The sequence below is a fragment of the Clinocottus analis genome, unplaced genomic scaffold (assembly GCF_023055335.1).
Source record: "Clinocottus analis isolate CAN_PGR_092001 unplaced genomic scaffold, fCliAna1.0.p SCAF_6, whole genome shotgun sequence".
In the NCBI taxonomy this organism is placed as follows: Eukaryota; Metazoa; Chordata; class Actinopteri; order Perciformes; family Cottidae; genus Clinocottus; species Clinocottus analis.
This window is the reverse complement of record NW_027176218.1, coordinates 18,150,494-18,166,538: the sequence shown is the minus strand read 5'-3', so window position 1 is coordinate 18,166,538 and position 16,045 is coordinate 18,150,494. Positions and strand designations below refer to the sequence as shown.

At 43.5% G+C, this 16,045-nt stretch overlaps 1 protein-coding gene across 5 annotated transcripts in view; it reads right to left on the bottom strand.

Moving 5' to 3' along the window:
* Positions 1–15,645, bottom strand: part of znf423 (zinc finger protein 423) — a 129,716-nt gene extending 114,071 nt beyond the window's left edge. For 3 of the 5 annotated variants that reach the window (XM_068602539.1, XM_068602541.1, XM_068602544.1), the window contains exon 1: positions 14,234–15,643. In XM_068602539.1, the coding sequence (XP_068458640.1) occupies positions 14,234–14,273 (40 nt within the window). In that variant the 5' untranslated portion in view covers positions 14,274–15,643. Of the gene's footprint in view, positions 1–14,233 lie in introns of all 5 variants that reach the window. The other 2 variants (XM_068602543.1, XM_068602540.1) reach the window with 2 other exon arrangements.
* Between the last annotated feature and the right edge of the window lie 400 nt (positions 15,646–16,045).

Below are 16,045 nucleotides of genomic sequence, written 5' to 3'. Positions count from 1 at the left end.
CCATTTAATACAACTTTTTATAACGATTAAAGCAGTAAAAGGTTGAGTCATCCACAACTGCTGTAGAAGGTATGAGGTCCCTCTCTTACGGCTGACTGAACACCTGCAGCCATCACACAGCCCAGGAATGATACGCAAGTTTCATCTGTCGTCTCTATTTTAGACAGCGTACTGCAAATATTTACACACAGGTTTGAGTCTGAGGGTAATTAATTACATTTTCTGACACAGCACCTAAAGCATCAAACTGTGGGGCGCAGGGAGAAATGCAGATTCTATAAAAAAAATTAAATTAAAAAAAAATCCTTTATTAATCACACAGTGGAGGAATTATTCACTGCATTTTACTCATCCTTAGTAATTAAGGATCTCTGTGCTGCTGTGAAGCACTGGGGCTTCAGTGTCTTGCTCAAGGACACTTCAACATGAAACTATGGGGAGAAAACAGGGACCCAACAAAGTGATTGCACATGTTATTAGTTTTTGTCTGATGGAGCAATCTGGTTAACTTGAAAGAGATTTAAATTTTCTTTAATCTATTAATTAAAAAAGCACGGATGTAGGAGTCTCAAAAAGTTGGACCATTTTGTTCCAATGTTGTTGGGGCCCGAACATTTTGCTTCCCCCAAAGTGGGCGTAAAAAGTTTGAGAACCACTGACCTAGACGAACAGACCTACTGTTCCAGTAACTAGTTAGCTATTCCACGTCCAAACAGTGTAGTCGTTTGAAAGGGTGGTGGGGGGTAAAAATTGGAATTCAAGAGAAGAGGTAATTATACACGTACATCTCCCTCTCCCTCCCTCCCTCTCTCCCTCTCTCTCCCTCCCCCACTTTCCCTCTCTCTGCGCTGTCTCTTTTCTTTCCCTTTATCTTTTCCTCCTGCACTTAAATCCTCATCTATTTTCGGACCCTGCATTACTTTTATATTGTGCCTTCCCCTGTTCATTACCCATATCCTGTCTTCATTCTTCACAATTGTCTCTCTTCCTTCATCTTTTAAGTGACTCTCCCCTGACCACAACTCATCCTCCATCCTTCTCCATCACCCATTTTCAATTTCTTTTTTTTTTCTGTGTCCCTCTGTCCCTCCATTTTCTCCATCTGTCCTCCACAACTCCCTCTGCATTTCCCTCTCTTCTACCACATTCCCACTTGCTCCCCTTCTATCTTCGTCTGTCCTTCTCTTCTGTCCCATGAAAGCACTTATAGCCTCAATAAGAAAACCCTTTGTCTTTTTTTCCCCCTCCTAAACAACACATGCACGCACGCTATCAGGGCCATTTATTCCCAAGGCAGCCCAAGGCTCTGGTGTTCCCAGATCTCTTTGACGAACGGGTCATTGTGGCCAATCATGCATCGGCCAGGCGGCCCAGAGAGGCGGGATGTGGGTCAGCGTCGCCAATGATACGCCGGTTATGTTCCCCAGAGGGTCAGGCTGATTGACAACTGGTGCTGGACAGAAGTCAAGAGGGTAATTGTCATCCAACTCTCTCTCTATCTATCTTTCACTCTCTCATCCTACTCTTTTTTTCCTTCCTCCCTTTCTGTTACCCTCCCACTCCCCCTCTCACTTCCCCTCCCCAACACACTTTCTCCCTATAGCTCCAGAGGGACTCTCTCATTGGCTGCCCTCCTTGTCCCTCAGGACAGACTTTGTGACGCTACTGGCCAAGGGCTGATGCCAATCTCAAACCCCAGCCCGCCCCGCAGGAGCCCCCCTAACTTCAATGGCCTGTGTCAAGTGCGCGCACACACACACACACACACACACACACACACACACACACACACACACACACACACACACACACACACACACACACACACACACACACACACACACACACACACACACACGTCTAGCCAGGGGGACGGGGACAGAAGCTGATTAACCAAATACTTTTATCAGCAGTAAAACCGCTCTCTCTGCCTGCCTGCATTCTGAACAAAACAGCCTTAAAATACATAAACACGCAGACACACACTCAAAGCACTGAGCCACTGGCCAGAAACATCAGGCTAGTCCGGGGTTTGGGACAGTGTGTTTGTGTGTGCGAGAGTGTGTAAAGGGACCGAGGTAGCAGAGGGCTTAGATGGATGGCAGAGAGAAAGAACAACAACCACACAAAGCCTGGCGGACAAGCTTCATCACCCTCGCTATCTTTCTTTTTCTGCTGTCTCTCTTTTCTACTCTCTCCCTCGTTTGATCCGAAATGTTTCCATCTGATTGTTTTCTCTTTTGTTTTGCTATCTTTAGTTTTTTTACCTTGAGCAATGACTACCTGTTCTTCCTGTCATTCTTCTCTCTGTATTTATATCCCAACTACCCTCCTCTCTGCACTCATGTTGTTCCTTACACCTCCTTTTTAGTCTCTTGCTGTATTTGAGATTTCAAACCATGCTGTGCTGGTTAACCGAGGTGCTACCTCCCTAACATCCCCTAAACTTACCTCAAACATATGACAACACATGCATGGTCTCTTCCTGTAAACATGCACCCCCCCAAAAAAAAGAGTATTGATGTGAGATTCAAAAGACACGCAGTCCGGAAACAAAGTGAATGAAACACTGAAACACGTGTCAAAAAAAATGAAAGGCTTTTCTTGTTTGTTTTTTACTTTTTTATGAGTGAACTATTCCTTTTTGAGTTGTGGGCACATACACATATGCGTGAAGAAATATCTACACAAAAGCAGGAAACACATGCAAGCTTTTGAAACTAAGAGCTGCTAATTAACGCACAAAAAGATTCACCACACTCGGAGAGAAGAACTCACATTTGTACACACACAAGCGCGCAGAGTTTATGTTCAGGGCCAAACAACACAGCTTGAGATTAAAGAGCCTCTCTGATCTGACATTTGTTTTTCTGTCTGTCAGAGAGCGTGTGGCGGGAAGAGGAATCGATAGCAAAAGAGACATAGAGAGGAGAGGAGAGGAAAGAGAGCAAGGAGTTAAAGGAGAACAAATGGAAAGACATAACGAGAGCAGAGCGAGAAGCGGCGAAGGAAAAGGAAACCGAAAGAGGAGAGGAGCGGCGAGAGATGAAAGTGCCGGTGAGGTGAAAGCGTAGAGGTGAAGGAGGGCAGCGAGGAGAGAGATAAAGGAGTAGGAGAGGAAGAGAGGGCAGGAGGAGGAGGACAGGGAAACCATTCCTCTGGAGCACCTCAACTCTGGGGAAGGCTCCAGAAATAACTGAACTAGAAGTTTCCCCAGCAGCCTCCGCTCACCATTACAGACTGGGACACGCAAGTCAAATCACCATTAGAAGACTGAGCTCCAAAATTAACACAAAATCAAATGTTGTCCAAAAAAAACAACACCTCTGACAAATTCTGGGGTAGAGCAGTTACATGGCACATTCACACATGTGCACAATCATAGGAAACATGAGCAACAAGAACAGAGGGCTTGGGAGGAGGGGGGCACATAATTGCCTTCTCTTGTAGTACAGGCTGGGGAGTGCTTTTTGACTGAAGACACCAATTTCACGCTAAGGCATTATTTAGCTTGATACAAACTTGATTAGGCTTTACAGGAGGAGAGAGAAAGAGCGAGAGACGGCGACACGGAGAGGAAAAGGGAAATAAACAGCTTTGTGTCATGCTGCATCGCTGGCGGATAGATTAACTTGCTCGTCACGCTACTTCTGGGAGTAACAAGAAAAATATACACAGAGCGCGTGTGCGCTTGGAGCGTGGCTGGCTGTTTGTTTGTTTGAGTGGATGTATAATGATGAAGAGTCTTCAAAATAGACTTACTTTTCAGTTTTTCTTAATTTCTTTGTTTAATATTTCTATTATAAGCCTGTATTCAAAATTAGATTAACAGGCGGCTTTGGGTCAACTTCGTAGAAATTATAGGTTTCTTAAAAATTGAAAGATTTTCATCAGAAAAGTCCCCCTTTTTGCTAATATTACCTAGAAGGTGATTTTAGTGCCATGGATGAAAAAAAACAACTTGAAACATAGACAAGGTTATAGTCAAGTGCACAATTATCCACATCTAGAAACTCTGAGAACAGTGCAGTCTACAATAATAGAGATATTTCCAAATGCCAAATTCCCTGTTAAGATGAGGCAATAAGTGACAAATTTAAATTTAAAAATATTCTCCTACTCAGAGCTATTATCTTAGACGAGAGGAAGCTAGGTGTGCTAGTCCCTGGACTGCTTATCAACTCTTATTCTAAAGCAGACAGTCCTTCTGCATTTAAAAAAATTGGCTTGCACTGACCAACACACACACACACACACACACACACACACACACACACACACACACACACACACACACACACACACACACACACAAAACTATGTGATCTCTTATTCTCTGTCTGCTCTACAGCGTTCTCTCTAACACTGTCTCTCTTTTTTACTCTGTCTTGATACAGGCATAAAGCTTTTATTAGGGACCAGACATGCAAGAGAAGACAACACCTTATCCTCCCCTGCTGTTGTTTTTAGCACAGTACAAGTAAAGCCACTCCGGCTTTCCCGAACTTGCTTGCGCGGTCACAGAGGAGCACATTTGCTCTTCTAACTTCAGCAAGTCTACCCGAAATGAATCTTGAGAATACGCAGAGGAAGGAGAACATGATGTTGACAAAGGAATTCACGATTTTGTTGTTGGGATGACATTCTCCCTAAACATAGTCAATTAATTTACCCCACTCTGCTATGACTAAAATACTAATATTATCTTGCTTGATGGTTACTGCACTAGTGTGACAAATATTACTCGAGAGTCTAATACAAACTAAATAAATTTCATCCGAGACACTTTTGTACGTTGAGGTTTAGGTTTTTAGTAGTGCTGTCAGATTAGCGCGTTATTAACGGCATTAACGCAAACCAATTTTAACGACGTCAATTGTGTTAACGGTACTAATGCATTTTCATTTTTCATTTTTTTTCCTCGCGAGTACCACGCCGGATGTAGCTCAACCGGATGTAGCTCAACCGGAAGCTAAACAATAGGCACGCCGTTTGCACTGGGAAGGTAGGCTAACGTTACGGGTTGAAATGCATGAATGGTGAGAGTGATATGGCAAAATGAATGATAAGACGTGGTTCCTTTGACAAGACCAAAATGGTATGAGTCATTTGTCATTGTGAGCTGAGCTATCATCGTAGCTATCCAGTCTGAAATACCACTCGATGGCCAAGCACACAGCTGATGCTAACTCTGCGCCCCCTCGTCTTAGCCAAACACAAATGGATGACTTGGGACAGAAACACATGGACGCCACAATGAAGAATAAACTTACTGCAGCCAAAGCTATATGGGTGCCACTGCGTGTAGCCTGTTATTGTTGTTGAGAATGAGGATCTAGCTGATACAATATGCATCACATCCAACGACAGGACCTACGAAGCCTGACTCTCTCTCTCTCTCTCTCTCTCTTGAAATGTGCACTTTATAATTTTATTTTCTACCGCCCTGTTTGGCAATTGTTTTTAAATAAAATAAAACATTTGCATAAAGCAAGCCAATTCCCTTTTTCATGTTGATGAAAGCATTAAAATGAAAGAAAAGAAATGCGATTAATTGCGATTAATTGCAATTAATCGCGAGTTAACTATGACATAAACGCGATTAATTATTTTAATCGCTTGACAGCACTAGTTTTTAGGTTAGCGGTTTGATCCATTTTAGCTTGTTACACATTACCCAATTTACATACAATATTTACCAAGTCTCATCACACAGTATCAGACTAATTAAACAAAGAAAGGAAACTGACCGAATTCTGCTGAACAGTGACACTTTAAAAGAGAATATTCAAACCCTTTTCTATTCTTTCTTATTCAGCATGGTTTCTCTCTCTCACTGTTGCTCGCTTGCGCTCTCACTTTCTCCTGCTCTCTCTTGCTCCATTGTGTGTCTCACAGCAGGATGCCCTTGGCTTTTGACTGGGAGGTGAATGAAAAGGAGTTAGAAAAACCAACTGAAGACTCAGGCACTAAAAAGAAGCATTGGTAGGTCTATAGTGGGGCACACTACAAAGACTCGGCAGTGTCCAATAAAAAAGGAACACAACACAAGCAGCTTGTTCTGTTCAAGACTCCACACTCTGAGGACAATGCACATTCGTCTGGGTCCATAGTGTGTGTGTGTGTGTGTGTGTGTGTGTGTGTGTGTGTGTGTGTGTGTGTGTGTGTGTGTGTGTGTGTGTGTAAGCAGGCAGACATAAAATGATTGAATGGATGAATAAAAAAAGGCTGTTTATTCAGACAAAGCAGCATGTGGCAAAAGGCTGTGCATATTAAAATGTAAAAAAAAAAAAATACTTTCACCCAGGAGACAGGTGTTCGGGTGAACCCAAATCTAAAAGTATGCTTTTTTTTAACCTACGGCCTAGACTGTAGAAACACTGCACTGCTCCGTTCGCAGCTATGGTGTAACTGCTTCATACTCACTGTCAAATTCTCTCTCTCTCCCTCTCTCTCTCTCGTTAAGCACACAAAATATCTTAAAAATGCACAATTTCCCAATGCTTAGGGGGCTTGTAATATTCTGACTGAAACCCTGTATATGTGATTCAGGGCTAGATAGATAGATAAGATAGATAATTACTTTATTGATCCCCAAAGGGAAATTCATGGTCCAAGATGTCGACAATCAAGGTATCCCCCGTGCAGAAACGTACAATGCCAGCATTTTCTCTACGCACTTTGTCTTGAGGTGCAACCACGGTGCCGTCAAGATGGGACAGACAGGAACAAACATCTTCATAGTTTTTTTTTTCCCCTGAAGACTATGCATGAGTCTTACTTTGCCAAATAAGGTTCCTTAAGGGGGAAAAAAAGGAATTATATACCTGACTGACTAAAAATTTTTTATTTTGTCTGAAAACTTGACTAAACATGTGACTTTTGACCTGAAGCTTAAACTGAGGATTTCCCTAGAAGTCCTTGTTACCCTTAACTTTAGCCACACCCACGTTCCCATGTCCCAAAAGTCACCCTTTCATCAACAGCAGTATGTGGGTGTATGTGTGTCAGAGAAAGGGAGGGAGGGAAGCCCAATAAATATATTATGCATCAGCCAGGTGTGCAGAGGGGCACTGCTAATTGCCCCCACCACTAATGTTTAATGTACAGAATAGGCAGGAAAAGGAAAGGGGAGGGAGCCCGGGAGGAAGGGAGGGAGGTAGAAGGCAAAGTAGACGGGACGAAGTGGAAGGGCAAAACACATGAGGCTGCAGAGGAGGGAGAGATGCAGCTGAATAAGGCAAGCATTGTCTCTGATTAAGTCCAAAATAATAAGCTTCCCGTTTCCATGCCAGTTCAACATACTTTATAAGAGATATGGATGCCTGCTGTAAATATATCATACTCTTGTCTTTGAAATCCCAGTATTTCCAAAGAGGTAATAAAAACTCTTTACCAAAAGTAGCACTGCATTTTTAAAGCAAGGATGAATTTTTGATTTAACTTTATTTTAATTTGATATTCTATTGTAAATGTAATTGTAAATTTAACATGCTTCCATTTCTTGCACTGTTTATTGTTTAATGTTATGCACCACCCACCATGAAAACATCTGTTCTGATTAATGCATAATTATTGAAAAGGTCTTAATACAACACAGAGCTGATAACAACGTCAACGTTAATAGCCAAATAGTCAGTGTGGAACAAAGAGACACGCATAATCCATTTGTAAAAGACCATAAGAGATGCTCACACACACACCCTTGTAAGAAACTTAGAAGTGCCCGCATCCTCTGAGACTATGTAGTAATGGGGGGATATGGGCTTGGCAAGCAGGTTCCGGATTTACCATAGTCACACCAGCATCATCTTTCTCTTCTTAAAAGCTGCGGTCATGGGCATGCACGAGCTCAGCTACACTGTGCGTGTGCGTCTCTCCAAAGCGGTCTGTGTTAAGGTCCAGTAAGTTTGCAGCTGATAAACGAGGCTAGCTAAGCCGCTACAATGGCACAGTCCTGGCCCACGACGCCCTGTTTTCTCACACACACACACACACACACACACACACACACACACACACACACACACACACACACACACACACACACACACACACACACACACACACACACACACACACACACACACACACACACACACACGGCTAGCCGCTGATAAGAAGTTGTCGCTGGCATCCACACACCTTAACAAGGGGACTTCACCTCTTCTGGACATACAGATGAGTTCCCAAACACAATAAAAACTTAACCAAGCCTATCAGGTGATGTGACCTTCTTCCATCTATTATTTCAGACATGTTGAATTTTCACAGTAAGAAAAGAAGAGGTTTGACAAAAAAACTTTAATGGTGGCTAAACTGGGACAGGGAGCGAACGTGCCCAATTCCAGGAGACACTGTTGATGTTATTTAGACGTGTACTCGTCCTACTGTGACGTGTCAAAATGATCTTCCATGAAAATGACCCACTCTATTGACTTCTGCCCTACTCCGAGCATTCTATTGTGTGTTAGTTTGGTTCTAATTGAGTGCGTATCAACGTGAGTCCAATTACATTCAATGCATGGTACTGCTGGGCTCCACCGATCACCAATTACATTAGCTTGTTTTGTCCCATTAAAAAAAACAACTCCCAAAAACTCAAATCCAGCCCCCGCTGAGAAGTCAATTGAATTTCAAACAAAGCTCTCAGAAAGCTATTTAATGGTTCAGCAGGCTGTAATGCAAAGCCAATACAAGCTTTTATACAGGAGTGACTTAATATTGCTTTACGCACTTGGATCGCACTATTCCATTTGTAGCTCCAAAAAGCACAAACAAGATTAGCTGTTGAATTTGGTGTTAATAAAAAAGGAAAAAGGACATTACTGCCGCCTTTCATAACATATACGCAAAGATGTACATGCAAAATGACATAGCGTTGTCTTAAAGTAATCCAAACCACATGTGTAGAGTCTCTGAGTTTTATAAGAGCCAGTCGCCCTATGAAAGTGCTCTGCCAAAGGGTGACATTAAATTACTCTAACGCTAAAGCCAGATGGGGAGAGAGAGCCAGAGAGAGAAAGAAAGAGAAGAAGAAGAAAAAACGCAAGAATGAGAAAGGCGACAAGAAATGAGATTAACTGCACGATGCTAAATACGCCTTGCAGACTCTCCCTCAGATATTGGGATGATACAAGATTAAACTCTTTACGCGTGACCTTCTGTTTGCATAGAGGTCAGTTTTTATTTTGCCGTTTTACAAGTATGATTATGTTCAGAAACCGCCAAACCGGCTTCTGACTTGATGACATTTCCCACCACAATTAATTTTTACCCACATTTGGTGGGTTGGCGGTTGTTAATTTTAAAGTCTTGTGCAGTTAATTGACAATAACTTTAACTCCAGGCAATGATTAATTATATCCCAGAGTCTCTTGTTACATTTAAATCACACTTACATGAATTATCGTGCAGCCCTAACCAGTGTTTAAAAAGTAAGATGGCAGCTGGAACGATTATTGCACGATTTGATTAATCAATCGACAAAAAAATGTCAGTATTTTGATCAAAGGTTAGTTTCAGTATTTGTTGGGGCATACATTGCTGCTTTTCCTCATGTTACATTATAAAAATTTTAATTGAGAATATTTTATACAAAAGAAAAGCAACTTTAAGAACAGGCAGATTAATTGAAAAAAAATGTAGTTGCAGACTATTAATTCCACAGCAACAACAACAATAAACTTCACGGAAAACGAGCGGGACAAAGTCTCATTTCAAATTATTTAAACGCCTTGTCCTTGACAACATTGTTCATAAAAAATAAGCCAAACTTATTATTAAATGTATCCTGAAACTTATACAATTCAGGTTACACACAATATGATTTGGTGCCAACTTTTGGTTCTTGACTGTTTTCAATGAGCAGTGCCACTGATGACTGCAAAGACTAGCACAAACAGCAGCTGCACTATCACATGTCAGTCTACTAAATGCAGCAAAAAGTTTTTGAGAGTGACACTGTAAATCGGTTTACAGGAAAAAGCAAACTGGTGGGACCAAAGAAATTAGGAAGAGATAGAGAGAAAGAGGGAGAGATATGTAGAGAAAGAGGGAGCGAGAGATGGAGGAAGGAGGAGATTGAGTGGAAATGATGCCATTAGCCCGGAAGAGCTCGGCTCAACACACACCGACAGCGAACCAATCCTCCTCCTTTTTCCCTGCTGGTCAAAGGACTCATTTGGCTCCACTGACTCTCAACAACACTCTAAACAAACCAAATAAATGCTAGAAAGTAAATGCCCACCCTCCTCCCCTCTCCTCCATCTCTCTGTCATATGCGCTCAACTCCCGTTTAATGTCCTGCAAATGAAGCGGATTTATTAATGTGTAATTAAGTAATAATCATCACTACATAATGCATGAGAGACTCAAGGGGCTAAGAGCTGGAAGAGAAAGGGAGAGAGGGAGAGAGAGCGATAGGATAGTGAGGCAGCCTGAGCAGACAGAGGAGGAGATTTCTGCTGCCTCGCCTCGCTAAAGACACACATTAAAAACGGATTAATCCATTGAAATAATATTTTGATAAGGGAGAAGCCGCGCTCTCTCATTTCTTTCCCTGTGCTCACCCCTCCCTTTTCTCTCGCCCCCTCAGCTAGTTTCATGGCCCATCATTGCGCCATTAGTCCGTGTTCAATTAACAGACAGCAATTAGTCAAGTCCCCCACTGTTAACAAGGCCTAATCGCTGTAAAGGCTAGACTGGTCAAGTAAATCAGAGGAGCAGTAATACAACTAACACTGTTGTGTTTTATATGGCTAAAGATTGGCATATCAATGAACACATCTCAATAATTATTTACATGTTTGGTGAATAATGCATTTAAAATATTTATTTTTTCATATATTAAATATTATATTTTGTATTATTATTTTACTGCTATATGGATTGCCAAATTGTTGATAATATAACTATCATTGTTGTATGGTCTGGCTCAGGTTAAACACTTTGCGACCATTCACACATGTTTTTAATAACTTTCTTTTATTAACTAGTATAACAATCGATCTTAACTGAAAAAGCCCAAACTAGCCAGAGACAAAAAAGAAGGTACCAACAAATGTTCACATGGTTTTGGTATTGCCCATGCCCTAAATCTGAGCAAATGGGACAAATAAATAAACACAACTTTCCAGCGATTCAACACGTGGTTGTTATTGGTACAGTAGAAATTCATTGGAAGTCTATTTAAATTAGGTCAAGGCAGTAAATTGCATGTGACAAACAAAATGAAGATTGTATAGATGATAGGCAAGTCCATCACCCTTTCTATGATCTTTCTATCCAGCAAAACTGTGACCGCATAAAGTGACAATATTTGTTTTTACATAATTTAACCGATCAACTATGGATTATAGAAAGAAAAAAAAACCTTTCCCGACTCAGAATCTGTGCAAATCTACAGCAAGATATGGCAGAGGTGGGACATTGTGCTTCTTTGTTATTGTTTTGGCATGCCCAGCCGGCCAGGAAGTCCGTAAACCAGCCAGCTAGTCAGAGTTGGGTGAGCAGGTGAAAGACAGAAGAACATGAAAACACAGATAATCCCCCCGGTGATGCTCACCTCTTCCCGGCCTTCATTGCTCCCTCCCCCCTGCCCACTCACCCGCTATGTGCCACTGTGCTGCCCCAAAACACCTCTCCTCTCCCTCTCTCCCCCCTTTTCTCCTCCATCTCTCTCTCACTCTCCTCCGTCTCTCTCTCCATCTTCCCCCAATGCCAGGTCTTGCCAAGCTGTCAGTGGGGGCAAGGTGTGGAGGGGAGATAGCAACACGCATGTGTATACACACACAAAACACATGGTGTGTATGCAAGCTCAACTACAAGGGCTGTGTTACCTTTTACTGCACGCGCACACACAGAGTGGTGGTCGTTCGCCTCAGCTTTGCTCTGCTTCGCTTGGCTGCCCGACTAAAGCTAAGCTCTCGTTATCCAGGCTTCTGAGACCAGGCTGCCTTAGTGACACGCGCACACACAGAGAGACACACATGCCCATGATGCATGCAAACACAAGAATGTGAATGTTGCAAGCATAAGCAGGCACACACACACACACATGCATGCACACACACACATCACAAAGTGACAGAGCAATGACAGAGCAGCAGTGGAGGGATTCACTGGTGCACAGCAGCTGATTTGTTCACTGACAAACTGCACCAAGCATCAACAACGCCACAGCAGGAGGCCATGACAACCACGTCCAACCACATCTTACGCATACGAAATCCACCTGGCATTCATACTACTCTAAAGAAATGCTGAAACAGTAACTCGATTGATCATTGGTGAGTCGAATTTACAGAAAAAAAAGAATCAGACCGTTTAGTAATTAAAAAAACATCATTGTTTGTGTTTGTTTTTGATTGTTCCAAATTTACTCTCTGACAACAATTTCATCGTCAGGCGTTTGTACGGGTAAAAGGTGAATCAATGACATACCCTTGTTTGGTGTCAGAAAGCCATGGCCTTTGATCACTGCAGCGATGCCTTTCCTGTTTCCCAGATTATGTTCCAATGATCACGAGTCAGGTTTCACCGAGACCACAGAGAAGAGATGCAGCAGTTTACGCTTTTCGTCCCTTCATGAAAAAATACTTTAAAAATAAATAAAAAAATTAAGCATGCCAATGTTATCATTTTGGATAGTGCTCACCCAAAATGTTTAATTTTTAGGATAGACCCGTCAATTAAAAGCATCAAATATTGTTGTTAACTACAAACAGCATTTGTTATTTAATTTGTATTACAAATATAAAGAGAGGCTGGGTACGCATCAACAGAAACCAGCTTTACAGTCAACTCCTAAGGGAAGCTGTGGAATCACTCTTTGTCACAACCTTGTACTGTGGGCTGACCTGAGAAACAACTGTTTCTCAATGGTGCCGGTATTCCTGCACATGCAATAATAGACAGAAAAACCTTAAAGGTATCCCAAAGCCACCACAACATACCCTTCCCGCGCATTGTGTGTGGCAACATCCAAGTAGCCTCTCCTGCTATTGCCTAAATTAATCCCACCCGACCTCAGATGAAACAGGCTTAACTTCAAAACCCTGCAGGAGAGACTGAAATCATCCAGTGGAAAACCATGCTGCTAATCAAACTAAGCATGCAGTTTGAACCACTGTCAGAATTCTGCTCGCTTCCCAGATAGTCGCAAATAGGGAAAAGCCATATATGCTGGAGGAAACAGGGGGAGGGGGTGGCAACCACATGGTCAGCCAGTCCCCGTTGCCCATCTGGGTCCCATAAAGGAAGCATAGAGGCCAAGGCCACCACATGCCCCCATGCAAGATGCCCACTCACCCATGCACTGCTATGAATACTATTTTAAGGTAATGGAGGGAAATTGAGGCATCCTTGGTGAAAATAAAATCAACAAATAGGACTTCCAGCCTTTTACAAGATGGATTGTTATTCTATAAATTCAGACTTTTCGTGGACTTCCGGAAAACAAATCTGGAAATTCCACAGTTAGGGTTGTCCATATGTGCCCAACATTTTCAAAAGTAGGAAGTGAGGACTAAAAACCTGGGAACATGGGAAATAGTCATAGCAATACTCTAACATTGAAGATTGAAATACACTAATGCTCAGCAATGCACTGCGCTTCCCTTAAAACAGTGGGGGGTAGAATTAGGAACTTGAATGTTTTAGGAGACATGATTTGGGGGTTAACCAGCAGAATGTACTCCAACAAAGCAGCGGTGGTCTGTTTAGAGCAAGTGCAATCTGCAACATGGGAATAATACAGATTACATTGGACCTATTAACCAAGTGAATTACAACAAATTGATCCAAAAGTGCAACCCCGTGCTGTCACAAAGTTCACACCGTCTTCTCCAGTTGGGTCGGTGAGGGCAGCTAATTGAAAAGAAGAGAGACGTGAAAGCGGGGCTCTTCGAAAGCTCGTGTTTGACAAAATATGTAACCATTTAAAAAAAAATCAAACCGTATGATACCATTTGCCCCAAAAAAGTGTCTTAAAAAATGCCCTTAAAAAAATTCGTGAACAATTTTAAACAATTAGTGAGCCGACTGTCAAAGTGAGCAAACGTAACTGATTGTAAAAAGTAAGGGATAAAGAATGGGTTAGCTCTCTTGTAAAACTATTGGGATAAGTGAGGAGTGGTTAAAGGACATTAGCTAAAAAGCACCCGGAGTTTAAAAATGTTGGTCGTGGTTTGAGTGAAGAGTAGCCTTCAAAATAAACACTTAGGTTACTCACCTTTAACGGAGCGCGGTTTGGCCTGCTTTCGTCTTGACATCTCTGGTCACAAACAGCTTCTTCTTTTAAATAATATTTTATTTCTCTAAATTGGTGTTGCTCCGTTCCGTGTTTTCAGCTAACCATGCAGGCGGATACAATCTTTCCTCCTCCACTTCGTCGCTGCTGCTTCTTCTTCGCCTGTTGCAATGCGGCAGCCTCAGTCTCTGATTGGGAAGCGGCCGTTAGTCCAACGACAACAAACCACACGCACACACATACGCGCGTGTACGCATGTACATATCCACACACGCACGCACACACACACACGCACACAAACACAAACACACACACCAGAGCGACTAGCCGCGCAGGCAACGCTCGACTCCTCTCGTGCGTTTTCTTCCCTCAACGGTCGCTAGGGCTGGCGCAACCTGTAGCGTGAACGGGACCAACTTCCCGTTTGGAATTGCCTTCGTCTTCCCGTCAACGTGCCTGGACGCCGACAGCCCCGCTTTTTTGTATATTTTTTTCTTCAATTTAATCCTAACTACCCCTTCTTCCGCCTTCTCCTCTTCTTCCTCCTCCCCGCACACGTTTCGCTTTATCCAGGGGCAGCCAGCGCTGCTCGTGCCGCTCCGACTTCTTCCACCACTACAGACACCCGGGACCGCGAGCTGCCAGCCAAGCGCGCGGGCAAAACACCTGAGCGGGTCCCGGCGCAGTGCTGAGGCGGAAAGTGACAGCGGCGGCACCGGCCGAGTGAAAGGCGACGGCGGCTGCGGCGGCGACCCGTGACGGTCCAGGTGAAGAGAGCTGGCGACGGAGAATGTTCTGGGAAAATCGCTCTGAAATGAAACGTGGCTTCTCTCCCTCCCTCTCGCTCCTCGCAGCTTCGTCTGGGCTTTTTTTTTTTAGTTTATCGAAACTATTTCAGTCTGTTTTGTTTTGGGTTTTTTTTTTGTCCTCCAGGAAAGCGTCCCCGAACCGACCAGCCTCCTGTGCTCCGTCCCGCTATTCTACACTCGGCAGTGGTGCTGGTGGTCTGGTGGCATGGACATTGCGCTCTTCCCCAGCATCTCTACCCCGAGGGGAATAGCCTACTGCTTTTACAACCCACGCTTTCGTTTCTCTTTTTGTTAATATTTCGCAATGCCCTACCGGCAATTTTAATAGCAGCCAAATATTTCTCCCAGTCTAACCCTTCGCTAGCCTCTGTCTCCCTGCTTTTTCTTTGTCCTGACTCTGGCTACCAGTCTCCCTCCTCCTCCTCTGCCTGCCTCTGCTGGCGGGGCTGCGGCGCAGACACACATAATAAAGCCAAGGCAGGCAGTGCTTGGCTGGAAATGTAGCCGCGTCCCAGCAGGGGGATGTGAGAGAAGGGTCCCGGCGGGGGAGCGCTCTGATCCCGCAGGGAGCAGCTCGGCACAGCCCGGGTTGGCTGAGGCAGAGAGGCATGAGAGAGGCAGGCTGGGCTGACGGAGAGCGAGAGAGCGAGAGAGGGGGTAGCAGGGTGGAGAGTTAGGCAACAGCGCCCAGCCGTGGCGGAGTAGCATAACTACAACAGGGACTCTGAGAATAGGAAGGGAGGTAGAGGGAAAATGTGGACTTGGATCAAAGTGGGACGTGGAAGAGGCCCCCAATGTTAATACCGCGAAACAAAACGAGGGTTGTTTTACGAGCACAAGTTAGCCAATTATGACGTCACCGGGTGCTGAGTCAGGCCGTATCTACTTTTTAACTCTTAACACTGCTGTGGAAGGATGTGCCATACTCTACGTCAGCAACCAGAGGTCACAACATGTCAACTCTTGAGCCCCAGTAGTAACGCCA